Source organism: Psammomys obesus, unplaced genomic scaffold (genome assembly GCF_907164565.1).
Source record: "Psammomys obesus unplaced genomic scaffold, mPsaObe1.curated_primary_1811, whole genome shotgun sequence".
Taxonomy (NCBI): domain Eukaryota; kingdom Metazoa; phylum Chordata; class Mammalia; order Rodentia; family Muridae; genus Psammomys; species Psammomys obesus.
Genome location: NW_026592666.1, coordinates 8,768,972 through 8,796,883, shown reverse-complemented (window position 1 = coordinate 8,796,883; position 27,912 = coordinate 8,768,972). Strand labels below are relative to the sequence as shown.

At 42.1% G+C, this 27,912-nt stretch overlaps 1 protein-coding gene across 10 annotated transcripts; it reads left to right on the top strand.

Moving 5' to 3' along the window:
- Positions 1 to 27,912, top strand: CUNH21orf62 (chromosome unknown C21orf62 homolog). 10 transcript variants are annotated; one of them, XR_008720989.1, is made up of 6 exons: positions 1 to 316; positions 1,640 to 1,706; positions 3,216 to 3,342; positions 3,882 to 3,967; positions 8,976 to 9,244; positions 11,065 to 11,232. XR_008720989.1 is itself a non-coding variant. In XM_055614923.1 (3 exons), the coding sequence occupies exon 3, from the start codon at positions 17,526 to 17,528 to the stop codon at positions 18,207 to 18,209; it is 684 nt and encodes a 227-aa protein (XP_055470898.1). In that variant the 5' UTR covers positions 1 to 316; positions 1,640 to 1,706; positions 17,505 to 17,525; the 3' UTR covers positions 18,210 to 18,369. The 10 variants fall into 10 exon arrangements, 3 of the variants coding, with proteins under 3 accessions (XP_055470898.1, XP_055470900.1, XP_055470901.1); XR_008720987.1 differs by having other exon boundaries at positions 11,017 to 11,232; XR_008720991.1 differs by lacking the exons at positions 8,976 to 9,244; positions 11,065 to 11,232 and adding an exon at positions 27,895 to 27,912.

The following is a 27,912-nucleotide window of genomic DNA, read 5'->3' as shown; positions in this document are numbered from 1 at the left end:
GGTCAGTCTACAGCAGCAGTATCCTCAGTTTCTGCTGGAAATTTCCCGGTTTGCAGCCCCATAGAGACAGGTTCTCTCCTGCTAGTTAATAAAACCGGTAGGCCAGCCAGCTTCCTTCTGGTTGCCACGGAAACCACCAGGCCACTGGCCCTCTGCAAACGGAAAAGAACAGCGAGTAAGAGACCACGAGACCACACATTCCACCCTGGCTCGCAGATTAAACCAGCTGTCAAGCCGGGGTGAAGGAGCAGAGGCCAGGGAAGAGCCCCGGGGCTGCGGACTGGACAGGCAAGGCCCTGCGGTGGAGCCGCAAGATGTAAGTAGCACCTCCGCTCTGCTTAAAAGTCCCGTCCCTGACTGCTCGCTCGACAGATGAGCCTGACACCTTCAGCCTTTCTGCCGCATGGCCGGGAGTTCCATGACTGTGGATGGCGGGGCCTCTGTCAGGGCAGCCTCCTCAGAACTTTCACTACCCCTGAATATGTGACTTAAGGGTGGGGTGCCACCAAACACCCTTTGGGCTTCCAGGCAACCGGATGGCTTTCTACTGTCCTCTGCCTTTAAAAGGAAATACTTTTTCAGGGTGTTAAGCAAAGAATGGAATGGTCTTCTCCTTTTGTCCCTAAATGGATAAGCCCCTGAACTTGTTTCTATTTAAAATGTTTGGCTGCTCTCTTCTGTTAATCTTTAAACCTAGTAATAATGAAATCAAGCAGATCCAGATCCCGTCTCTTCTCCATAGAGAATTGCAGAGAAAACCAAGGACTCTGAATTGGAATTGCCTATGATGCCTTGGGGCTTGGCTTTTCTCCTTCAGCGCTGTCTACAGCCCACTTTCAGGCCAAGGTTAATAGCACTCCTCAGAAAACACGAAATGAAAGAAGCAGTAAACTTGATAAATAAGCATTAAAAGGCAGATTGGATAGCTAACTTAAAAAACATTGATGCTCTTTATGCAAAAGTAGAAAAAGTGTGATAAATAATTAACAACTAAGACAAGATGAGTGTTTAAATAAAATTCCAGTAGTCCATATACACTCCTACATCAATTTATTGTTTTATAAACATGTCCTTGGGAAGATTTTAGTGAAAAGTATGTTAGCATATTTGAAGAGGAAAAGTGTTTCAAAAGCATTGTATGTGATATTTATGAAAAAAAAAAACCTCCTTATAAAATACTGCAAACTCAGACTTGAATTGTTTGCAAACTTGTTTTGATAGTTTTGTGTGTGTGTGAAAGGGGTGAATCTTGAGAAGTTACTAACGTTTTAGAATGAATAATGCAATATGTTTGGAGGGGAAACATTTTTTTCATTAATTCTTTTTTTCTGACAGAAATAGGACAGCTTCTGAGAATAATAGTTTCTGTAAAGTGTTTATGGAAATTAGTGCTTCTCAACAGTTAAGTCGTATTTTCCAACTTTCTTTTCCACACCAGTTTTTCATTGCTTAAAACTGGCGCATGATCAGCTCTGGGAATCCAGTGCCCAGTGGCTGGTGTCTGTGCCTTTAAGAGACAAGTAAGAGGTCACAGGGACAGACAGGAGTTAGTCTCAACTGCCTGGACGCTGTCCAGCCGGCAGCTGGGCAAAGTCATGGGTTCAGATGACAGTGAATAAATCACCTGAATGTATTTCAGGTTGCTCCAGGGAGAAACTTGAAGGCTTTGTTCATTGCCAGAGTCGCCGTGTTCAGAGGAAGAAGAGGTAACCTCCATTTTAGTCAGGAATTCCTGAGACTCACTGAGAATTCTTTGTACCACATTCTGTACCTGCATTAGCTGAAGCAGCACTTGGCTTCTCTTAGCTTCTTCTAACAATGAACTTGAACTTTTAAACTAATTTATATCAGTTTCTTTTTCAAAGACTTTCTGAGGTGTTTATATATAACAGAACACACTAATTCTTCTCATTTAGTATAAGATTTCCATAGACAGCTCCGTTAGAGGCCTTGTAGTCGAGCAACGTATCACAAGGTGTGGGACATCAGTGGAGTCTGCATTTCCACTGTGGCTCCTTCTGATGTAATTGGCTGTCTGGTTTAACGTCTAAGCCAGTACAAATGAGATCTGGGACCGGTGGCAAGTTATGCAGCCCCTCTATGCCTCCATCTTTTGGGGAGCTTTACCATCTGCTTGTATGGCTATTGCAAGTAGTCAATGGCCTCAAACATATCTGAAACAATATCTGGCACAAGATGCACCCAATCCTTGTTAGTATTACTAGGTAAAGTCAGGTGTGAGCCTGTGGTGCTAGCTGTGCCTGTGAAGGATCGCGTGGGCTCAGGAGTTCAAGACCAGCCACAGCAACATAGTGAGACTATTTTTTTAAATGTCTGTTTGTTTGTTTACTTATTATTCATACAGTGTTCTGCCTACATGTGCACCTGTAGGACAGAAGAGGGCACCAGATCTCACTATAGATGGTTGTGAGCCACCACGTGGTTCCTGGGACTTGAGCTCAGGACCTTTGCAAGAACAGTCAGTGCTCTTAACCTCTGAGCCATCTCTACCCCTTAGTGAGACTATTCTAAAATAAAAGTGAACTTTAGTAAATAAAAAAATATGGAGAATGCCTGGCCTGATTTCAGTTAGTTTTAATATGCTAGGAGACTCTCACTTTGTAAAGGACATTGTCGTTTATTGATGACCATTTTCTTTGTGGTTGGTGGTATTTTTTTTCTTCCTGCTGTGATTATTCATTTTTTGAGAATTTCTTAAAATATATTTTGATCATATTCGCCACCTTTCCAAATTCCTCCAGATACACCTCCTTCCTTACACACCCAACGCTGTGCCCTTTAAAATAGAGAAGTCCACTATCAAAGAATGCAATGAGGATGGAAAATCGGGTAGTAAAAAGGAGAAAAACTATAATTCTGAGAGATAGATACAAATATCTAGAAGCTAGGGACATGGAGAGATGGCTGAACAGTTAGAGGGCTCACTGCTCTGTAGAGAAGCTGGGCTTAGTTTCCAATCCCTACATGGCAGTCCACAACCACCTAAATCTAAAACCCTCTTCTGGCCCTCAGATGATCCTGCACACACATCATGCATATAAACTCACACAGGCAAACACACATGCACTTTAATGAAGTCAATAAATTATTTTTCAAAAACGTAGAAGATGGGCAGATAGGTAATATGTGGATAGCAGACAACTTTTGACACTGAACAGACTTAGCATGTTAGAAATTATTTTTTCATTTTCTAGACATGAAAATGTAGAGATCAATCACCTTGACTAAAATTATTCACTGCAAATTGAAGAACCAGTGTGCAGCTTACAGTGGCGCAGTACCTGTGCTCTCCCACTACAGCATGCTTTCTAGAAGAATCCGGTAATAAAGCTCTCTTATCCTTTGGGTCTTACCACAGAGAACAGCACTCCATAATCTACCTCCCTGGAACCAGAACCATCTGAAGAATATAAAATACACCTGCTAAAAGGAATATAAACATAGATGTAGGCTATAAACATCTTCCCATCCAGCTGCTTACTCACCCACCTATCCACTCATCCATCCATCCAATTACCCATCCATCCATCTATCCATTAACCCATCTATCCATCATCTTCTATCCTTCTATCTATTTTAAGAAGAGACAACCCTTCCAGACAGATTTATTGTTCACAACAGAAAAAATGGTTTTCCTTTAATATTCAAGTTAGAGTTATGGGTGTTTAAGTAAAAAAAAAAAAAAAAAAAAAAAACTCAATTTTTTAAATGCTATAAACATTATGTGTAATACCTTGATGGTGGATAAGTAGAATTCCAACCCCTGAATGACCTAGTATTTAAGGATTTGATATAGAAAGTTACATTGGGAACTGAGGCAACGTTAGGTCACCCTTCTTATCTCTGTGTCACCCTTGCAGAAGACTATAGGCTGTGGAGATCATTGGCGCCTGTGTTAGAGCACTCACAAGTCATAATACCACAGAACATTCCAGACTCTCTAAAAGTAAGTTACAAGTAGATTCAGTGTCCTTTGTTCTGCGATGGAAACATGGCCTTTCTTTGTATCTTGTATACTGACATTTTTCTAATCAGATAGAATATCTATTTTATAGATGTTCTTTAATTTGGGCCTGTGACAAAGTTGTATATTTGCCAGAGATCCCCAGCAGGTGAACTCCAGTATAGCATATTAAGAAACATCCAATGGGGTCTGCAAGATGGCTCCGCAGTTAAAGGCATTTGCTGCCGAGCTGGGTGACCTGGCTTCAATTCCTAGAACCACACGTGGGCAAGAGATGATTACTGGAACCCACAAGTTGTCCTCTGACCACCACATGTACACCATGACATGGTCTGCTTTCTCTCTCACACACACACAAACATACTAACATACATACACATTCACACATACACAAACACACACAAGGAATCACTGTAATACACAGGAAACAACAAAAAGGTAAGTGCAATCGGTGCTGTCCGTGGATTCTGTAATGTAAGTGCAATCGGTGCTGTCCGTGGATTCTGTAATGCACGTCTTCCACTGGAGCATGGTTGACAGACCAGAGGCTACACTGACCCTCCCTCCTCTCCCAGCAGTTATCAATGCCAATGGCTCCTCAGCTGAGAGTGGGACTTTGTGCCCATCTTCTCTCTCCATGCTGGGACTTTGTCTGACTTGAGCTTGCAAAGATCCTGTGCATACTGTCACAATCATTGTGAGTTCATCTGTGCAAGGCCCTGATATATGTAGAAAGCAGTTTCCCTGTAGTCATCCACGGCCTCTGGCCCCTCTTCTGCAATGATCTCTGAGCCATGGGAGGAGGGGTGTGACACAGATGTGACACAGATGTTCCATTTAGGGCTGAGCAGCACTCTGCAGTCTGTTATTTTCTACACTTTGACCAATCGTGGGCCATGTAGTATAAACAGCAGCTTTTCTGTTGAGGGCTGACCAAAGCAACAATCTGTGTGTTAGAAATCACTAGGCGTGTGTTTGATTCTGTGTGTATTTACAGAATGGTAGCAGGTTACCCTGGAGGCCCGTGGCCTATTCACTGGTAGTTCCCTGGCCCCAGGAACAGTGAGGGCCAGGACTTAAATTCGATCAGAAAGTAGTGGGTTATCCTCATGGTATCTGTGCCACTATTGTACTAGCAGCCATGTCTTGCCAGGCTGGGCATTACTGCAGGGTTCACAGTAGCTTTAGACTGATGGCTATTTTTCTCCTCTGCCTGTGCTACTAACTGAAGCTAACTGAAGCTCCAGATGAGTAGGTGCCATTTCTCCATGCTCTATGGCTCAGGCATATGGTGTCCTCAGCAGCACGGTCTTTCACAGTCTAGAGCAGTGGCTCTCAGCCTTCCTAATCCTGCAGCCCTTAATACAGTCCCTCATGTTGCGGTGACCGCAACCAGAAAATGATTTTGTTGCTTCTTCAGAACTGTAACTTTGCCATTGTTATGAACCATAACGTAAATATATGAGAGGCAGGATGTCTGATACTCTACCCCTCAGGAGGGTCAGGACCCACAGCTTGAAAATCACTGGTATAGAGAGTAAATCAATAGCAGTGTCACTAACATCATGTTTAGGGGTCCTTGGGACATCATTGGTTAACAACTCAAAAAGGAAGTAACTTATTCCTGCCACAGGGCTTTCATTTGTCAGCCTGTGATGTCAGCTTCGTCACTACAGGGTGCTCAACCCTTCATCCCTTCATACCCATTATGTATTTTAGCAAGTTTCCACATTCATAAGCCTTGTTTTGAAGGTGTTTCCATCTGGCTGTTTTCAGAGGGTCTGTAGTGTTATTTATCCCTCCTGGAATTCACTCCTCCCTCCTGCACTCCCATCCCCCTGCTCAAATTTAATCTTTCCTGTTCCATTATTTCCCCCTTAATCCTTTATATGACTTCATCCTATCCTATCTCCCATTGAAAGCACCCCACAGCTCCCTACTAATCTCCTCCTCTGTGTAAGTATTCTGAATGAAATACTCATATCTGAAGATTCAAAGCTAACAAAAAAAATATATATATATATATATATATACAAGGTTTGTCTTTCTGGGTCTATTCTGACTTTACTCAGAATAACTATTTCTAGATCCACCATTTACCTGTGATTTTCATAGTTTGTTTTTCTTAATCGCTGAATAATATTCCATTGCATAAGCGTGAAATATGTTCATTATCCACTCTCAGCTGCTAGACTCCCGGGATGACTCCATGTCATGGATGAGCATTTGTCTTTATAGTGGGACCTGGAGTCCGTTAGGGATATGCCGACCTGTGGTGCAGCTGGATCTGGTAGTAGATCCATTCTTGGCCCTTGCAGGCACCTCCACCCTGGCCTTCCTAGCTGCACAAGCACAGAAGCGTAGAAGTGTTCCTCACATCCTTTACAGCATTTGACCTGTTTTTTCTGATAGCAGTCATTTGACTGGGGTAAAATCTCAAAGTAATTTTAACTTTCATTTCCCTGATGGCTAAGAATGTTGAGCATTTTAAAAAATGTTTTTCAGCTATTTGTGTCTCATCTTTTGAGAGCTCTCTTGTTTAGTTTCATGCCTCAGTTTTGAATTAAGTTGTGTATTTTCTTGATGCTTAGCTTTTTTTTTGCCATCGTATTTATTTTATTACAAAAGTTTATTACAACGTACAGTAGGTTCTAGGATAACACTTCATTCTAGCTGTAGGTGGCAAATGCGCTATGGCAGGAATCCAGATGTTTAAACAGGAAGGGAAGAGGGTCACCATCACCTCAGATATGAGGAACAGCTGATTTTTTGCCAGATTTCTTAATTCCACCTGTGGTGAGTGGCCCTTCCCCGCAGGGTGGTTTTTAGCTCCTTGAGTTTCTTCTGCTCCTCGTTGTTTCTGCTTGAAAGCCTCATCTTCCTCGTCCATCTTCTTGGGCTGCTTCCAGAGCTTCTCTTTGCCACCTTCATGGCTGGACATGGCACTAACAGGCTCCTCACCAGTCCCTTAGCTTAGCTTTTTGTTCTCTGTATATCCCAGACACTAGCCTGTCGGATGTCCAGCTGGTGATGATTTTTCCATTTTTGTAGGCTGGCACTGCACTCAGACAATGGCGCTCTGTGTTCAGAAGCTTTTTAGTCTGGAGGCATCCCATGTATTGATCCCGGCGTCCTGTCCAGAAAAGCCTCTGCTTAGCCAACAGGGTCAAGCACATTCTCTGCTTTCTTCTCTATTGGATTCAGGGGGTTGGAGCTTATTTTGAAGCTTTTCACCCATTTGGATTTGGCTTTTATGCAGGCCGAGGAACAAGGATCTAATTTCATTCTTCATGTAGCTACCCAACTTAACCAGCAGCATTTATTGAAGGTGCTGTCTTTTCCCTCACTGTATTTTGGTGGCCTTTTGTAAAAAAAATGAATCAGGTATCTATAGGAACATGGGCCTATGTGTGGACCCTCAGTTCTATTCCGTTGATCAAATTGTCTGGTTCTATACCAACACCAAGCTATTTTTAATTACTGTAGCTCTGTAGTGTAGCTGGCAATCTGGGGTAGTAATAGCTCAAGTAGGTTTTTTTTTTTTATTGCTCAGGATATCCTAGATATTTTGCATTTCTATATAAAATTTAAGATTATTTTCAATTTCTGTGAGGATTTTTTGAGTTTTGATGGGAATTGTGTTGAATCTATAGACTGCTTTTGACAAGATGGCCATTATCACAAAATTATTCTCACCAACTTACAAGCATGGGAAAGATTGGGACAGAGGCATCTTTAGGGCCCACTATTCAGTTTGTCTATCATTGTGGTAGAAATAGGAAATCAGAACTTGTGTGTTTTGGAACTCGTGAGAGGGTTCAATGGTTAAAGGTGCTGCCAACAAGCCTAACCAAACTGAGTTCAATCCTCAGGGCCCACATGGTAGAAGGAAAGAACCAACCTTCCCAAGTTGGTCTCTGACTTCCACACACTCACTGTTGTAGGTGCGCACCCACAACCCCAACCCCATATACAAATAACTTAAGGTAATTTATATATATATTTTTTTTTCTGTTGACATCTGCACTCCTGAAATTCCTTTAACTATCTCACACACACCTGAATTAGTTGATACGGGTGTTGGACAATAAATTCCTCCAATTCCCAGGTTAGCTCACTATTCATTTCAGAACTCCCCATTTCCACAACTGGTTATAAATCTGATTTGACTTGCTACAGAAAAATATCAGGCAAAGAGGGAAGCTTTCCACTGAGTCTGTTTTCGAATCAAACTGTTGGTATAAGATGCAGCAAACGAGCCCGTTACTTTCAGCTTTGAAGTGGCTTCTGGGTATTATGTCTTGACAGGGCATGCTGGTACAGTCCTGCCACTGGGAAACTCTGGAAGCAGAACTTAGCAGTGTAATTAACCTATGCACAGTGGTAGTGGTGCTTATGCATAGGACGATGCATTTAGTTTGCTCTGGCTCCAATCCGTGTGGAAGGATTGTCATACAGCACTGCACTGAGAGCTAGGAACTCAGAACTATTCTCAGGCTGGCCCAACCACATACAGTAAGATGAACAAGAACGGTCACAAAGACATTTTAAATTGACTTCAATAATGACCCAAATTGTATGCTTGAAGCTAATTTTGCCAAAGTTTTAATATCTGAGACATATTTTTTTTAATTTCTGTTTTCTACACCAAGAAGTTTGTGAGATGATAGCAGAGGCTTTAATAAATCAGCCAAGATGCTGACCGCATCAAAGTGGTGGTGCACCTGAGCCCTGCCTTACTTGGACCTCTGTAAGCCGCAATCTTTGCCCACAGAGGGATGACTGCAGTGTCTGGCACTTGGAAAACCATGTGAAAATTCAGTGGCTCATCCTGTATGCTGTTGTGGAATGTGAAGAAGAAAAGTGCATTAGGAAAACATCAGGAGGAGATACACGTTCACAGAACTTTCAGCCTTAAGACCTTTGAAATAAGGACATCGTTTCCCTTTACTATCCTCTCACACTGTTTATCCCTCACCTGCCCCTGCAGTGTACTCCTGGAACACACCTGAAGAAAAGTGCTAAAAACTCAAGAGGTCTTTCAAGATCCTACACTAAGGCTTTGAGAGTGTCCATGGAGCCTCTTGCCCACTGCCGCATGAGCTTTCCCTGGGGAGACATGAACCAATGTCTACCCGCCCCAGGAGAGCACCAGTAACAGTCAGCACCATCCCACCTCAGGCCAGCTCTGCTCACCAGCGAGCCTGCTGGCCTTGCTCACAGACATCGTCGCAAAGACACAACTCTGATTTCAAACGGGTAAGAGTTTACTCTGGAGCCAAATATTAGTGACAATGGCCTGAGAACACAGATTTAGGTTACCCCAAATTCCATGTTCCAGTGTGGTAACAGTTTGATGAAGCTTTACAGCAACAAAACAGAGATGGTCATAAGTCAAGGCAGTTTTCAAATTCCTTGATGCAGACATTCAATCCTGGCGACAGCAAAGTGGGGAACTCTCTGCTACAGGCCTCAGATGCTATCTGCTGACATTCTTAGCATCTTGGTGGTGAAAATTAGTGGTCTCTTAACACATTCCAAAGGTTTTGTCTGCCAGTCACAGGATGTTAGGTCAGATGTGGACAAGAAATCTACTGAGGAGGCTGAAAATAGCCCAAGGTGAATTGTCATTGCACTCCAAGCCCACACACTCCAGGCTCTTCCCAGTCCCTGATGTGCTCCTAGCACACCTGGGTGCGCCTCACTGCAAGCGCGGTAGGCCGTGGTGAAGGAGCTCTCCGTGACCTTTCTAATCAGGTTAATCAGCCACATAGAGCACAGGCTCCTCGAAGTTCCATAGAGGGACAGAAGAGACAGCAAGGCATCACTGCAAACTTCCCCTCCAGCATGCAGAATGGTGCCAAAGCCGCACAGATGTAGTGTTCCCTTTAGTTAGCCTTCCACACTCTATACTCTAGCATCTCCCAAGACTGTTAGAGCTCAAGCAGCTCAGGCAGAACCGTATGCAGCTGGCCTGGAGGCGCAGGTGAGGTCTGATGCCCTTCCCACCCATTCCTTCAACGAAACAACATCAATGGGCCCAAACTTTAGGGGCTCATTGCTGCTTCTGGTGAGGCTGGAAATGGCTGCTCTGATGAGACAGCAGTTATCCAGCAGCATGTGACAGCATACTCAGCCTTTCTCCACAGCCCAGCAGAAAAGGGAGATGCATGGTTGTGGGCAAGCAGGAAACCAGCAGGCAGGTGAAGACTCATTTTGAGAGCCGAAGGGCAGCGTCTTCATCACACTCCCCATATGCTCCATCAGACCCTTGCTATTCCCCTAGTAGGGTCAAGGTGGGGTAAAGCATAAAGTGCACAAATATTGGGCACAAATATTTTAGTTTTACTTCCAACCAAAAGCTGGTACTAAACACTGCCTAAGGATGGATTTTCAGCATTGGGCACCTGGAAAGGATAGGGGAGGGATGCTTAAGAAATTAAGAAGCAGGAACAGCAAGGGGTCTTACTTGTTCATAGCAGCTTGTCAATAGCTGGTCCTCATTAGCAGCTTGGCTTACGTGCCCATTCAACAAACTTCCCAGAGTCTTCTGTCTCAGAGAATTGAGCTCTGCCCTTCTCTTAGCCACCTATAACCAGGACACATGGCTCTAGAAGTAGAGTTTCTAGTCAGGTTATGTTGAGATATTAAGAGTGAACAGGCCAGTGGCTTCCATTATTTCCATCTGGATTCCCTTGCTTCCCATACCACTGTTCCCTCTGAGGGATTCAGGTGGGTGAATCAGACACATGCCCACAGGAGGAAGGAACCTTGTCTTCAGCCCCTTCTCCTCAACCCTGCTCTCTTGGGTCTGTTCACCCCTCAGGAAATCCCAGGTATGAATAAATATAACTAGAGAGCCTGGAGCTAGGATTCAGAAAACAGAACCATGTAAACATTGGAAACACACACACACACACACACACACACACACACACACACACACACACGCACACACAGGCTTCCTAGGGACATAGCTCTTCCCTCGGTTCTGTCTTTACTGGAGCCTCAGCCACATTCTTCAAACACAGATCTCTCCTCTGCTACAAACCTTACTGGTCCACGTTCGCCTCTTCCAGAGATGCTCCTTCAAGGGTGTGGAGACTGAGGAAGGTGCACAGGCCACGCCAGAGGGGTACAGCTGAAGATATGAGACCTTTCATTTTCTTTTGTATCTCAAATTTTAAAAACTCTGTTCGTGTATTATTTACAATGCAGAAAATACATGTACAGTCTTCACAAATAAAGCATCATCTATTTGAGAAGAGTTTTCAAGTTGTTTTTTTTTTTTTACTGATGAAAGGATTTTAGACTAGTTTGGAGACCAAACTGCTGTGAGCGTAAAGCCTAAGTCTGTCAGCTTGGCCAGCAAGGGCCTGTCTAGACCTGCCCTGTGCATGCTCTCAGACCCCGACCCGGGACGTCTGATGTGCGCACTGAACACACCAAGCGCTTGAGTCGCTGTCCACACTGCATCCTCTCCTAACCCTTCATGCCTAAACTCCAAACAGTGTCTGCCTCCAATGCTTCACTGTGTCTTTAGCCAGTGTTGCCAAAGGCATCGTCTTCTCACTGGCCACTTGGTGGTTGCTTCCAAAAGTGTACTGTCCCTTGGGAAACTCCAAGAGCTGTGAAGGATGTGTGGTGTCTTCTCTGTTTCTGATTCCCATGATTTAGATGGTATTGTCATCAGCCTGGTATCAACTAAGCACCCGCTACACACTGACAAAACATTGTCTTTTGAGAAAAGAGGATCTAAGTTGTAAACATTAGCACCATCAATCAGTGCTGTGCCTGATCTGTTTATAAGATGGATACCTGTGCACAAACATCCAAACAGCATGGCTTACAGAATTTCCCTTGTGTCACAGCCCAGTGGCATTTAAGGAAGGTGTGCTCCTCTCCATACAGTCAGCCTGAGACTCAAGCTCTTCTTGGTAGTTTTGGTATCCAGGGTCTTCACAAAATTCTCTACTCTAGTCCATTGGTAGAAAGCCTATCACACAGCACTACACCAGTAAAGGAAACTTAGACATGGCATCAAGCGGTATGCCAAGTGGGGAGAGAAGACGTTGGAGTCCTGGTGGTCAGAGGATGTTTGTGATACACCTGGATCAGAAGGCAGATAAGTGGCTTTGTGGAGAGATAAGAAAAACTCAAATGTCAGCAGATGTGAAAATTTCCAGAAAAATGATAAAAACTCTGTCCACTCATGGGATCTGAGGCTTAAACCACTGAACAGATTTTAAAGCCAGAGGCACTGCTACGACTTAGTTAGCTAAAGAACTCTCAGTGGGGAGACAAGCTGTGTGAAGGCAAAGACTTAAGTAGGTATGGACATCAGTTGCTTCAACACAAATTCCAAGAGATTCTTTCTCAATAGGGTTACGCCAAACATTTAGGTCATGTTTATCCTTGGCTCCAAAAGGACGGTCTCAAACTGGATGAGTTATGTTTGTAAGAAGATAGTATTTGTAAGGAGATACTGTGTCTGAGACAGAAGAGCTTTTGGACCATGTACCCCAAACTTACTTGAAATGTCATAAATAATGATGTTTGAATTCTGTAAACTTAATGAAGAGGATAAAAATATGACTAGAGAAATGTGCCATTCTTCAAATCATTGAAGCAATTAAAAATCAAATGTGATTTAAAGTTTTAATTCAAGTGTATTTAATTTTAAATTAGAAGGGATTTTTTTAATTCAAAATTGGAAAAGCAATTAGAGAAATGATACCAGTAAAGAAAAGGGGGAAACACAAGACGTAGAGATTGATAAGGGCTTGAGTAAGAAGAAAATAGTTTTAGATTTAATCCTGAGCTGTGATATTGAAGGTAAGAGCAGAAAACAGGCAGGTGCCCCAAGAAACACATTTTGAAGCCAGTATTTGGGGAGATAGCAAAGGAGTCTATCACAAACGCAGCACCTCAAATGTTACCACAAAAATATTTGAAGATTCTGAGGTGGTGAAAATGAAGGGTCATTCAATAAAGAAGACACCAAATATATCCCATAAAGTCAGTATATCTCTTTGTTTTCTGTTACTATAATGAAATATCTGAGGCTGGGACGTTCATAAAGGGGGGGAAGGGTTTCTTTACCTTAAAGTTTTGAAGGATAAAATTACAAATAGCACTGCAACAGCTCTTGTATAAGGGCCCATGGCAACTGGCATCCTTGTGGAAGCATGTGGGAGAGATAAATTGTGGGGAGAAAGAACGCCAGAACTCATAGGTGGTCAGATTCATTCTTTTTTACCGGCCCTCTCACCAGAACCAATCAGAATCCTACAAGAAGTGCATGGATGTCTGGGATCAATGCCCTTGGTAGGCTTATGATCTCTCAGTTGGTTCTGCCTCTAAAAGGTCCTGTCATCTCTAACATCATCACACTGGAGACCCAGCCTCTGAAACATGCACTCTTAGAAACCACAGAATGGAGCATCCTGGCACACATTTTATCTGTGCTCGCTGAGAGCTTGAGGGAAAGGTGGTTGGTATACACAAGAGCTTTGAGGGCATATGGGGTCTTATCTTGCCTTTCTCTGATACTGCTCACTGCTTTCCCTCTGTGCACGTTCTAACCCCCATTCCCACCCCAGTCTACTGCCTTTCGAGTCCCTTGATCTACTCCTTGGCCCCAAGGCTAAATGGCTGACTCAGGGAGAAGATGCATTTTTGTCTGTGGGGAAACTGGGAGAAAAGTGAGGTGGGGGTTTATTATGGTTTTGAAGGCTAAAAATACAAATTCCTCTGAAGGTTGCTCAGCTGGGAGAAAACCTGTCTCTACCAAGATCATGAAGTCATGAGTTTGTCTGAGAATCCAGCCCACTGAGGAGGAGGAAGACTTAAGATATAAGGAGTTAGCCTGATAGCCTCTCTTTTTGAGCAGCAAGATCAAGACATGCTTAAAAATGGTTCCATGATTATTCTTCTCCTTATTATTATTATTTTCCTCAAGATGGTAGTCTGAACTGGCTTCCCATAGCTGACCTTTGCTGAGCTATGCTTTTCCATCAATCACTAGAACTGGTTGAGTCCTTGCTAGATGCAGAGTACCATGCTAGAAACAAAACACGAACAAGAGCCGCTCCATCAGGGAGAGGTTCCTCTCCCGCTGGAGATACCTTTAGCCAGTAATCACAGTAGATTGCCACAATTCCAGCCTCGACTATTTGCACACTGTATTAAGTCAGTGCCTAACTACACCAGGGCTTTGAAGGCGTCAAATAAGCTTCACTGGAGAGGTAATATTTGAGGAAAGGACTATTTTTTTTTTAATATTCTGAAGTATGCTATTCTTTTTGTTTGTTTTGGTTTGGTTTTTGAGACAGGGTTTCTCTGTGTAGCCTTGGCTGTCCTGGACTCACTTTGTAGAGCAGGCTGGCCTCAAATTCACAGAGATCTGACTGCCTCTGCCCTCCTGAGTCCTGGGATTATAGGTGTGTGCCACCACACTGGGCTAGCATGCTATTCTTAATATTGCATATATGTAATTCCATAAATCTAAGAAAAGTCATTTTAAACTAATATTTTCCTAATGTAATTATGCTGCTTATGTAAGTCATGGTATATATTAATTATATATAATGGGTTTATGACAGTCACTCACACACACATTTTTACATAGCTCCCTTGTCCCTTCCTATTCCCTAGGATTGTCCCTTTCTATTCCCTCAGATTCTGTTATCTTTTTTTTTTTTTTTTTCCCAGAGCTGAGGACCGAGCCCAGAGGCACTTTACCACTGAGCTAAATCGCCAATACTGTTCCCTCAGATTCTGAAGAGGAGGATATCTCTAAAGTGGGGGAAGTGAAAAAATACCCATACAATTAGGATAGAATGACAAGGATTTGGAAAAGCTAAGAGGACAGAGATGACTGAGACTGTGTGGCAGCGGGGGTGGCAGTGGGGAGCGCGCCCAGAGGTCCTGCTGGGCTGGAGCCCTCTAGCCCACCCTGGCAGGCCACACCCTTTTCTCAGTGTTCCACCTCTTTCTGTGCTCTATGCTAGAGTATTTGTCCCTCTGCCACAGTAAGACTCCCTCTTCCACTGCCATAAAATGTAGGCAGTGTAATTTATTTGTGCCCATTCTGTTTATAGCATAGGCACAAATCAGTGACCTGCAGTGAAGCCGGGGTGTTCGTGTCTGTTTAACAAGACTGTAAAAAGAAAATCATGGCAAACTGAAGGTGAGAAATGTCAAAATGGAATAATATGACCAGCAGGACCTTTGTCCCAACCTGTAGACACTTAGAGAAGCTTCCAGCTACTGGCAACTTCCGCATTCTGGCTTTTGGCCTCCCTGGTGTCCAGGGGCAGTGACTGAGTTCCCAGTCAGGGCCTTGACTACTGACAAGAGGCTCTCAAATCTCTTTGGAAAGTTCTGGTGTCCTTGATCTAGCAAACAACCATGTTTTCCCTTTCCTGCACCCCCTCTTTTTCCTGCCTCAAACAGTATCTGTACACGAAGAATGAGGCAGACATTTCCCCCCAGGTCGTGGCTGATGTGTGGATCACTCTTGCCATTCCTGGCCCCATCACTGTCTCTTTTAGGAAGGGGTTGGAGGGAGCCAGTGATATTCACTGTATTCCTAGTATAGTGAACACAAGGTTACTGGGATGTGGAGTCCCAGAAACCTGATAGAATCGGGGACAACTGATTGTCTAAAATTATCTTGTAGTTGATAAATTCCCTCCTGTTCTTTACAAAATGGGGCAGTCAGTCACCTATGCCTTCTAATGCAGTTTAAAATAAGCAAGCCTCTTGTTCAAGGAGCACACTGCTCCCTCTCCAAAGCTCTTTCTTTTCTTACAAAATATACCTGTTAATAAGCTCTTTAAGAGTCTCCTGTGACTGCTTCAAAATAAACATGATACTCTAAAATGCTCGCCCAGTCCTCCAATAAATTCAAGCCAACTCTCTGCTGTGGCTTTGTAACCATCTTTGTGTTCACAGAGCTATTCTCAGCTCAGCCCTGTTCATCTTCCATTGAGGATAAAGCATGGAAGGCAGCATGTAGCATTCTTCCGCCTGGCCTGGTCCAGGGCTTGGCACATAACACCTGCCTGACTCCTGGCCTTGCTGTTCCCCACTGTAGCTTTGGATCCTCTTATCTAGGTCTAGCTTGGCCTTGGGCTCTAGTGCCACAGCCAAGGAAGAGAATCATGTCTCCATTAGAACATAAGCTCCATGAAATCAGGATCCCAAAGGGGCCTGAAGTCTAGGCTGCATCTGCAGGGCTAGTAAAGTTTCCCCCAATTTAATAAACTCTAGTGAGTACGAACTGACTGGATGGCTGTATTTATAGTTGCTGCCAGTATCTTTCCTTCAGTTCTTTACTTGGCTGAGCCTATTTTTATCCTCCCTGTGATGTCTGCCTGTCTGTCAGAGCTGTGGCATTTCCAGTTTCTTGGTGCCTGTGGCCTCACCTTACACTTCAGTCTCCCCCCTTCCTGCTGTCGTATTTTTTGCACACAACCTTCTCTTGCTTGCCCATCCCTTTTTATGGTGGCCCTGCCCATAGCTCTGACCTTTCCAGTCACAGGCTCATGCCAAGTATCTCCCCATCTCTATGGTGTTCAGTAAACACAGATGTTTGGTTTGTCACTAACGTCAGTTAAGTCAGGAGAAACTTTGTTTTTGCAAAACTGAAATCTGATGGCTTCTGCCATAGTGCCTGTTTTCCTCCAGAGACACAGGAAGGGGCAGATCATCTATTATATGTCTAGCCGGTCAGTCATTTTCCTTCAGTTATTCTTTAAAATATGATACTTCCTGTTTTCCCACTGCAGTTTATTTTTCAGTGCGCGCGCACACACACACACATCTTAGTTTTGGGGCCTCACAATAAGTTATTTGACAAAATCAATTTATAAAATTTGTTCTGGGATAAAGGCAGATATGTTAAGACAACAGATTGTCTATTAACAGTTTCAATTGACTCTGATAGACAAGTACATTTGTAGGATCAGAGAAAAGGGTGGCTGTGTTGGAGGGGAGAGGATCTGTCTAGTAAGAAGTTTACCATTAAATGTTTCCTTGCTGTTCCCACTGTGCTATTAGCCAGCCTGTGTGGGTGGGTAGCTGACTCCTACAAGGAACTGCTTCTCTTTGGATTCCAGGAAGTCAGATCTTGAGTGGGAGGAGGCTATGCGCTTGCTCAGCTTTGTGCAAGCACAGGTAGGCAGTACTGGATGTTGGTAGATGTTGGCAGGACGTGCTTACTGAAGTAACTCCAAGTCCCTGAGGTAGATAGGATGTGGTCCTTTAATGACATCATCCAGCTCTCTTGGCACATCAGTCTTGCTGTCAGCACATATCGCTGGGAGTTTTATGCCTCAACTGAGCAGAGTTGAAAAGTCTGGCTGCTGCTTCTCATGAAGTGCCAAGCTAAAATCCCTGCCTGTCTCGATTAGAAATGTAAGATAGGAACGTTTACAGCTGCTGGTTTGGGGGCGACTTTCAGCAGTGCTCTTCTAAGGAGGCTGTGATAATAAAGCTTCAGGTTTCCTTTCAGGTGGCTTTCAGTGGACTGGCAATGAAGGAGAAACAGGAGCATACCAGTCCATACTGGACAAGAATGATACCACCTCCCAGCTTCTGCCTCCTTCTGCTCGGGGCATTAGGCGTCTTTGCACTTGACCACTTCACAAAAGGTCAGAAGATCAGCACACTGATTTTCACAAAGGGAAATACCATTCGGAACTGCAGCTGCCCTGTAGACATCAGAGACTGTGACTACAGTTTGGCCAACTTGATGTGCAGCTGTCAGTCTGTCTTGCCTTTCACCATGGAGCAAACCAGCTATCACAGCCACCTGACCATCTGGTTCACAGATCCAGCCACATTGGGCCACCTGCTCAAGTTCACTCTGGTCCAAGATTTGAAGCTCTCTCTGTGTGGTTCCAACACCCTCCCTACTAAGTACCTGGCTGTCTGTGGGCTGAAGAGGCTTCGAATCAGCACTGAGGCCAAGCATCCCTCCCGGGAGCAGAGTTTGCTCATCCACAACAGAAGGGAAGGTGGCTCTTCATACAAAGGCTGGCAAACCTGTATGTTCATCTCATTCTTAGATGTGGCTCTTTTCAACAAGGTCTCTTCCTTGAAGTCGTACAGTATTGATAACATTTCTAGCCTCACCAGCGACTTCCCTGATTTTTCTTACTTTAAAACATTCCCAATGCCAAACAACAAAAGCTACATTGTCACAGTCATTTACTAGTATCCTGTGTCCATCCACCAGAAACTCTGAAAAAACTGAGGGACCATTTGAACACGGAACCGGGCTCTACGGTCATGATATAGTGTTCCCATTCCTTCTGTCAGCCAACACAACAAAGCCACACCTAAGAGCAGCCAGTTCTCTCTGTTCTACTGTCAATGCTAGGAGCTACTTGACTATGATATGTCCTGAGGGCCAGCAGAAGCTAGGTCATTGAAGCTGGCAGCTTGTGGAGAGATGACAGGTCAGAAGGGGAGAGAGTAGCGCATACCAGGGATTATTTATTGGAGTTCAGTGCATGACTTCATGGCCCCAAGGACGGGATCTTCTTTCAGAATGAAAGGTAGTAGTCCTTCCTTACCTGTGGGTATACTCCGAGACCCTGAGGATGCTTGAATGCGCAAACAATACTAAGCCCTATGTACACTGTACTTTTCCTATGCATAGAGGAATTTTGATGGGATCTAACTTATAAGATCTCTGTCAGAGTTACAAAAATTGTAACATGCTATAAGAAAGTTATACACTCTCTCATGCACTATTACACTGCACTGGCTCTTTCCGTAGCAATGGCTTTTCTTTGGCCTTGCTACTTTGCACATGATGGCTATTATGGAATAAAACATGGGTTTTTTGGATACTACCATGGCAATCACATGGTCAACCTGATAACACACACACACATACACACACACGGGCACGAGTGAAAACACACATAGAATCTACATTTAACCTCCAAATTTTGCACAAAACACCGCTCCATGGGAAGGTCTTTTCTGTTCCTTTTTTTCATAGAGCAGCATGGCAAGGCTCTTCTGGTCTTTTCCTTTCATTTCCTCTGCAATTGTTTAAGCATTTTTGTTCCCTTCTATCCCCCACCCCGTCTTTTATCATTTACTCACATGTCCTTTTCCCTCTTGCTCCAGAAATGAGAACTTTGATTGCTGTCAGAAGAATAGTTAAGCCACATGAGAGCTAGCTGGTGAACCCCGCTCACATTACAAAGAATTCGTTTTAAAATGAAATTTTGGTCCTAATTCCATCTGGAATTTTAAGATGAGAAAGTTAAGATACTTCATATGAGACAGGTATCACAAAATTGTATTGTACGTATCAATAAAAGAAACTAAAGCAACATTTAAAAAATAATTGCTTCACCATTACATAAAGAAAAGTTCCCCTCACAGAGAGACCCTATTTACCATTAATGTGCAATATTCTTAAAAACCCATGTCAGGAAGATGGAGAGATGGCTCAAAGCTTAAGAGCAGCTTGCTGTCCTTCCAGACGCCATGAGTTCGGTTCCCAGCACCTGAGCTGGTTTGCTCATAACCACCTGTAACTCCAACTCCAGAGGATCCAATTCTAACCTCCACAGGAACTTGTATATATGTGACATACACACAGATATATGAATAAAAGCTAAAACTAAAAATTTTAAACATATGCCAGCTGTGACACAAATATCTCAACTTAGAATAAAACAAAACTGAAACATTATTGGATTCATGATACCATAATGATAAGAAATACTTTTATTGTAAGATCACAGGGTAGTCACATTTATCATATTTTTTTATCTTAACCTTAACATAAGGTAACTCAACCTGCAATTACTGCATTTACATAATTGGCAGGGGATTTGGTCATTCAGACTAATTAACTTGAGTCTAAAATGTAGGCATTTAAATTAGGCCAAAACAAATTCCAAATTATGAATTTTAATAGAAAGATGTAATGGTCTCATTACTGATATAGTTCAAAGTTAACTTAAAGTTAGAAAAAGACAAGGAGTTGGGGGAAAAAAGAAAGATCTAAGTGAAAAGATAAATTATATGTACTTACTACCATTACTGAATGTATTACATACTGAATTTTGATGGAAACCTACTAATTATGTTTTTAAAAAGTGATGTTAAAAATTATATGTGCCCATAAATACCTTCCTTCTGGCAGCTGCTGCTGGACTGAGAGCTTTTCAAATATGATTGATGTGATTCTTATGAGAAATTGTAGTGGGGTGACTTGGCTTGGGACTAGCAGTTTGTCACCTGAGGCCATCTGGTAAAAGTTTAGCCATCATTTCAAAGAGAAGGAGGAAGACATATATTTTCCTTACACTCACAGGGGGGTATTATACATTTTGCTGGTTTAAAGGTTGTGAAGCACATAATTTATGAATAATAATAGATATTATCCTCTTTTCTAAGTTCAGTGTACAATTCTCAATGAATATTTTTGTTTGTTTTTTTGTCAAATCCTTGTACCTAAAGGTTGGAATTGATGAGAAAGAAGATCTCATATAAACATAGCTTGATGCTTTCATTTATATCAGTGATAAATAACACTAAGATGCGAATATACATAGGAATGTCACTTGTTAGTCAATGATACAAATACTTTTCACGGAATCAAATAGTATTTTCAAATACTATAGCAATGTCCTTAATTTGGGATATTATTTGCAATGTAAAGGTTATATGCTTGACACATCTTACAAATTAACATGCATTTCTCTATTATATCCAACAAAATGAAATAAGACTGATCTATGCAGCTCTTTCCAGTTTGTGATGCACACATTGCAACTATGATCAGTTTCAAGATATTAAGAGAACAGAGTTGAGAAGACACACAGTGTGCTAACAGTACAGCTCAATAGGAGAGTTCACCCAGCACACATGCATGCCTGATTAAACAGCACATGCCCCTTGTAGACGCCATGTCATCTAAACTTCAAGAGCACGAGGAAAAGTGTAACCTCATAAGATAATTACAAAGCATAGATCCTGCTGTTAGAGTGTGACCCTGGACTTTTCCTAAGAAAGGAGGAAAGAAGGCAAGAAGAGGGCAGAAGTAGGACGTGCTGAGTGCATTTGAGGTAGAGCAAGTGGACTGGATAGGCAGCAGCGGTGTAGTTAGCTACTGGAGAGGACTCAGTAACTACCAGGAGCTTGGGTTAGGCCCAAGGCACAGTGGCTGAGGTTGAGTGGCAGCGAGGAGTGGTTTAGGCAATCAAGAATGTGCAGAGGTCCCGCTGCGGTATTGATGGGGCTAAAAATACATGAAAGAATATTCATGATGGCTCTAGAAAGAAAGGCACCTACGAGCGTAGCGAAGATGATAAGCTGTGCTGTTCCTTATCTTCTCAGTTTTTAAAGTGCAGGCAATACTTTCAGTTAGAAAAGGTTACTTAAAAGTTCACTTAGAATTGTAATAAATTCAAAGCTCGATCTGAGTCTTCCTGTAATCATGCTATAATATTACTGTATTATTTATCATATAGCTTTTCTGGCTTCTGGTAAACTAAAATATATATAAACAAAAGAAATATTATTTTTTTTATGTTTTACACCCATAGGTGATGTTTATAACCCCACTGTCTTAAAAAAATACCTGCACTTCAAAATTCTCCCTGAGTCAAGAAATAATGTACAGATGACAGTAATATAAAACAGGCCATAGGTGGGTATTTTCAAGATAGGATACATGGATAATTTTGCTTTTGCACTGGTCATACATGCATTTAAAGTATACACTGTCAATTGAAATATATTTAGGTTATTATTAAATATAAGCTAAATCTAAATAAGTCTGAAAGTGAATCTAAACCTAAAGGACCTGTGGGTCTGAGCTGCACTTTTCTATAAAGGAGGAAATGTGAGACACTGAGATGGATGAAGTGGCTTCAAACGCTCATTGTGTATGATGCGCTCCAGGAAAGTTTACTTCAGGAGACAGACACTTTGGAGCTGTTAACTGTCCTGCAGGACAATGTCCTGTTTTCATTCTGAAAATCCTTACACACTTTCTAACAACAAAGATACTTACTAGTCATTGGTATATGTGTTGATTTATGACAAAAAAACAAACCCGCTCTAGACCTTTAAAGTCTAGATTGGGTCACTAGTAATGGCTTGATTAAAAAATATTATTTGACTGACATAGAATCAGTGGCTAAATTTTATAAATTTTATAAAAGAGTAGTGTTAGGGATTGAATTTAGGTCCTCATGTGCTGATCACACACTCTGCCACTGAGGCCACATACTAGACCTAGGAATTTTAAATTTTCTTAGCTAGGACATCAGCATGTTTCATATCTCAAGGCATTTTTAGCTGAGCAAAATGTACATCTGAATTGTGATTAAGCTAGTAAACTTTCCAAAGATTTTTATGTGTGAAGAGATAAAAATAAAAATATAAACATTTAGAGGCTCATTTATTTTGTTACAATCTTATGGTTCTAAGGTTGGTGTGTTTATGGTTGTTTTGGTACAGGGTCTCACCATGCGGTCCTGGTTGGTCTAAAACTTGTTATGTAGACCAGATTGGCCTGGAACTCTACCTCTGCTTGGGTTCTAGGTTTTTAAGATTTGATACATTCTCAGTAAATTCACACAACAAAATAAAATGTTAACAACAATAACAAAATAAGAAAATATAGGTTCCAGGGAGCCCTGAGAACAGGGGCTGGTTCTCTCATGCACTCTTGTGCCTGACCTGTTCCTCATCTCTTGCTACACTAGCTAGTTTTCCTGATTCCCAAGTTTCCATGGTGTAGTAGTCAGAGTTCTCTAGAATCACAGAACTTACAGAATGAGTCTCTCTCTATATATATACGAAAAGGGTATTTACTGGAATGACTTACAGGCTGCAGTCCAGCTAATCAAATAATGACTAGCTGTTAATGAAAAATCCAAGAATCTAGTAGTTGCTCAGTCCCACAAGGCTGCATGTTTCAGCTGGTCTTTTCCATATGTTGGAATCCTGAAAAAGTAGGCTCTAATGCTAGTGAAGGAATGGATGTGCTAGCAAGGCAAGGGCAAGCAGGCAGAGCAAAAACTTCTTTCTTCCATGTCTGTATATAGACTTCCAGCAAAAGGTAAGGCTCATATTAAAGTTCTGTCTTCCTGCCCAAGATCCAAATCAAAGGTGTGTGTCTTCTTACCTCAAAGGACCAGACAAGTAGATTTATTCACTTCAATTATAACAAAAAATCTCTCACAAGTGCCCTCCATGTCTGGATTGTAGCTTATTCCAGATGTAGTCAAACTGACAAGCAAGAATAGCCAATACAGGTGGTAATTTCTAGGTGTCCTAAGACTTCTGAGTTCACTACAGGCTCAGGCACTGCCTCTGTTTCAAGTGGAAAAAACTTGAGGAAACCTTTGGTTCACTTCAGATCAATCAGGACACTGTCACCTCCTCTTTCCCCAATCAGGACAATGTGACCAGTCTTTCCGCCTGTAGTATTTCTCTTTGGAGAAAGATGTTGCCAGAGGTGAAGGGAAGCTGTCCTTAACTATTTTAAGAACCTATCAACTTTGGTAGCTTATAGCAAATACATTAGTATAATGTTTTGGTATTAAGATATCTAAGATACAGAAATTATTTAAATTAACATAAAGCAAAATATTGCCACCAGACAAAGAATATATGCCAAATACCCATATATGCCAAATGCTATTTTAGCTCCTATGAAGCACCAAATAAACTATAACATTTCTTCCAGAGTTAGGGAGATGGTTTGGGGGTTAAGAGGGCTTACTGCTTTTGTAAAGGACCAGAATTTGATTCTCATCACTTACATGGGATGGCTCACAATCCCCTCTAACTCCAGCTCCTGAAGATCTGATGCCACTTCTGGACTCCCCATAACCTATACTAATGTGCACATCCTACCCACATACATAGACATAACTGAAAAACAGTAAAAATAAGCTTAAAAGTCCTTTTTTCCCTCAACACTTAAATTTTTCTCTAGATTAATACAGACTGCTGTCAGTGAGGTAAGATCTGAAGACAATTAAGTATACCTGAATACATTTCTTTTTTTTTTTTTTTTTCTAGATTAGAATTATTAAGTCAGGCAGTGATAGTGCACACCTTTCATCCCAGCACTTGGGAGGCAGGAACAGTTGGATCTCTGAGTATAAGGCTAGCCTGATTCAGGATAGCAAGAGAACAGGCCCTGGGGTTATGAGAACAGGAGAGCTGGCCCTGTCCTTCACCTACTGTGGCACTTGTGAGAGCAAGCCCTGCACCTCGCCTGAAGAGGTGACCCTGAGCCTGAGAATAGCTGGTCCAGCAAATTGTCTTCCATGTACTAGTGTGGACAAGGAAGAGATGCTCTCCCCAAACCTCTCTCCTTGCCACCTGTGTGGTAGGCAGAAGAGCTGGCCCCAGGGTCATGAGAGAAAGAGAGCTGGCCCTGCCCCCTCACTAGCTGCAATACTCTGGAGAGTGGGCTGTGCACCTCACCTGGCAGCACAGTAGAAGTGGCCCTGAGAGTGTGGGTACAGGTGACCTGAGGACATGAGATCTGGAGAGCTAGCTCTACTACTTGCTAGTTGCAGCATTGGATGAGCTAGCCAGGGTAATGCTGTAGAGCTAGTCCCAGATGGTGTGGATGCAGGAGAGCTGGCCCCAGCTCAGATACTGCCCAGGTCCAGATTCAGGGCTTTGAGTTGGCCTACCCCAATATCTAACCCATCTGTGAATTGCTGGAGAACATGAAGGGGCTGGTTCTATAGATCCAGAGCTGTAGGATCTTCATGACACAGGGCAAAAACAGGATATCCAAAAGGCATCCTAGTGAGGTTCCAGCATTGAGAGAGTAGCAGAAGCCAGAGGCCTCAAACCAGACCAATGACTCATTGCAATGAACATTTGCAAGCAAAGAAATGTAGACAAAAAGGTATACTGTGACAGACTATAGCTTCCACAACGAGATTTTTCTTTTTGGGGGAAGTTGCAAGGGCAGAGGCAGGTACAAGGGGCTGGAGAGATGAATGGGATTGGGGTGCATATTGTGAAATTCATAAAGAACCAATAAAAAGAATATATATATATTTCCAGACTTATAAAAAAAAAAGGGAAAACTTCACAGTCATAAGTTTTTGGAGTATATTAATTCACCTGTGAAATAAAAAGAAAACCACATGAAAGTGTGGAAGGACTCAGCTTTGGCTACATTTTAGTTTGCCAAATAAAAAGCATGAAAATACACATAGTACTATTATACAGCATCATCATTACTGATAAAAATAAAGACCTTTTTCACCTTAATTCTAAGGAGAAATAAAGACATACTCTTAGAAAACTATTTTGCTCACCAATGAACCTTCTGTTACTTTATCAGAACAAGCTGTCCCTGCCATTTGCATTTGGCAGTTAAGTAGAAGTATTTTTTCAGTGGTTCAAATACTTACATTTTGTAAACACTGGTCTCCATCCCACGATCTAAGGCTGAGTCAGCAAGCCAAATTGACTTGACTATTTTGTTAAAATTTGTGAGTCAATTAATTTATGTTAAGTTATAATTTGGTGGGGGAAAATTAAATTAACACAATTGCTTGAAAAGACTTAACTGCTTGTTTTAAACAAAACAGTTTATATAACAGTCCTAGAGAAACAATGGATGGTACAATAATGTAATAACATTAATAAATTAGTCAATTGCATACTCAAAGCATGGCCTTGCTTTTTCAGATGCTTTCTTCTGAGGTAGAGTGTATCAGCTGACAGGCGATTCAAGCAGCTATTAGGTTTCCAGAATTCAATTTCCACCAGGTCTATAACTGTCTTGTAGAGGAAACTTTGGCCTACTCAGGCAGCAAGATAATGCTTTGTGTTTAACTTTGCCCTTTTACTACCTGAATAAGTAGAATGGTAACTTATAAACATCTTTCTTATCTTTAATGTTTAAAATGACATGTGGTTTCCCTTCTATATACATCCAATTAGCAGTTTTACAGTATGTCTTTTTATAGCTTCAGGATAATAGTTCAATATATTATGTCTTTCTTTTCCTTGAAGTTCTGGGGAATCAAACAAAGCCTTGCACATGGTAGGCGAGTGTCCTCACCTGTATTCTGCTTACAGGCCTTACCTTTGCTATCTCTGTTTGTTGCAAATCTATCTCAGGATGCAGATGTCTGAAGGCTGACCAGGTACAATTTGAATCTTTTGTTATTGAAAATGGGAGTTTAGTTTCACCAAGCATGCTGCAATCAGAACTCTACTAATGCTGAGCAGCCAGAATATAATAACTGGGAGTAACATGAGTAGAATAAGTCACATGATACTAACTTTTCCTGTTCACTGAGAAATGGGCTGGAGAAGAAGCTTATAGCTGCACATCTGGGTCCTAGAAGGGCAGATCTCAAATATAATCAAAGATAACTGGAAAAAAAAAGAACTATATCATATGAAACAGAAAGGTGGGACCTTCTACTTAAATGTGGAATTTAAATCTCAGTGGAAATTTGAAGGCATGGGGTAAACAAACAAACAAAAAATAGTCATGCTCCCTGGTACAAGTACAGACTAAGTTCTACACAGGGTAAGCTAGAATTAACAAAATGAAAAGATGCTACCTTGGGCTCAGCAACTCCAATCTAGCCTTACAGATGTGACAGTTCTTCAAGGCTCTTCAGGGTAGTGATTATTACAGTATTAAGAAGGGAGATTTCCTCTCAGGAATCTCAATAATTCGGTAAAATAAATTGACACTAACAGATGAATAGGAATTAGCTATCATACATATACACAAATGCCCCATAAACTATGAGACTCAAAGAAGGAGATTAAGGTTTTAGAACACCTTTGACTACAGAAAGGAATAGGAATTGAGGTTTTGGGGAGATAGGTGATGAGGTTGTTTTTGAGGGTAAGAGGGCAGCAGTGTGGTGAACAATGAGCATTTTGCCATGGAGGTTTCGGTGATAAAAGTCATGTTGGAGTGACCCTTCAGAATAGGTGACTGGGGTCTGACAGACATGGCATACCTTCAGCCTCTCCTCTGGTGTTCCCTAGTGCTGGGATTCCTAGGGAGGCTTACACAATTGGTTCCTTTTGGAAGAACTTCAGAGAAAGCTCCTCTCTGAAGTTTTTTTTAAATGGGGAATGAAGAGTGAGGTAATATTTTTCAGAGAGGTATTAGTTTTCCTTTAAAGTATTCAACCACTCCGAATCCCATAGTTTGAGGTAGGATTTTCTTTTCTTTTTCTTTTTTTTTTTTTTAAAGACATGTTCTCCTGTATCTCATGCTAGCCCTCATGGAGGATTGAACTTGATAGAACTTCCCATCTTCCTGCCTCCAAATCCTAGTGCTGTGAATACTTCCAAATGAGTATATATTGATTAGTGATTTTGTTTTATTGTTTATGTATATTTGCCTTTATGCTTTGTATGTAAACCATGTGTGTGCCTGGCACCCAAGGAGGTCAGAGAAGGTTTAGGATCCACTAGAACTGGAGTTATTCATGGTTGTAAGCTGCCTTGTTGGATGGTGGGTGTTGGGATCTGTAAGCAGGCCAGTCCCCAAGGGACCTGACAAACGGGACATCAGGCATCTATGAGGCCACCTATGGACCACCTGCACATACTCTGGGTCACCCTATAAGAAAACTGTACCACCTCCTTCCTTTCTCTCTCTCTTTCCTACCCTGCCCAGGGATGGTCTCTGTGACCCCCCTCCCATTTCCCTTAATAAAACCTCCTATGTGGAAGCAGTAGCTGGGCATGATTTATGAACCCACCCTCTAACTCCGCTGCACAATCCTAACACTGGGGGGACCAAAACCAAGTCCTCTGCAGGAACAGCAAGGTGCTCTTAAGTGCTCAGCCATCTCTCCAGTACCTAACATGTCTATTTTAAATCAGTCTCCCCTTTTTTACAGATGGCATGTACAGCTGGG

Bases quoted from the DNA above. Each gene is read 5' to 3' on its own strand.
- CUNH21orf62 (XM_055614925.1), top strand. From the start codon at position 17,526: ATGAAGGAGAAACAGGAGCATACCAGTCCATACTGGACAAGAATGATA.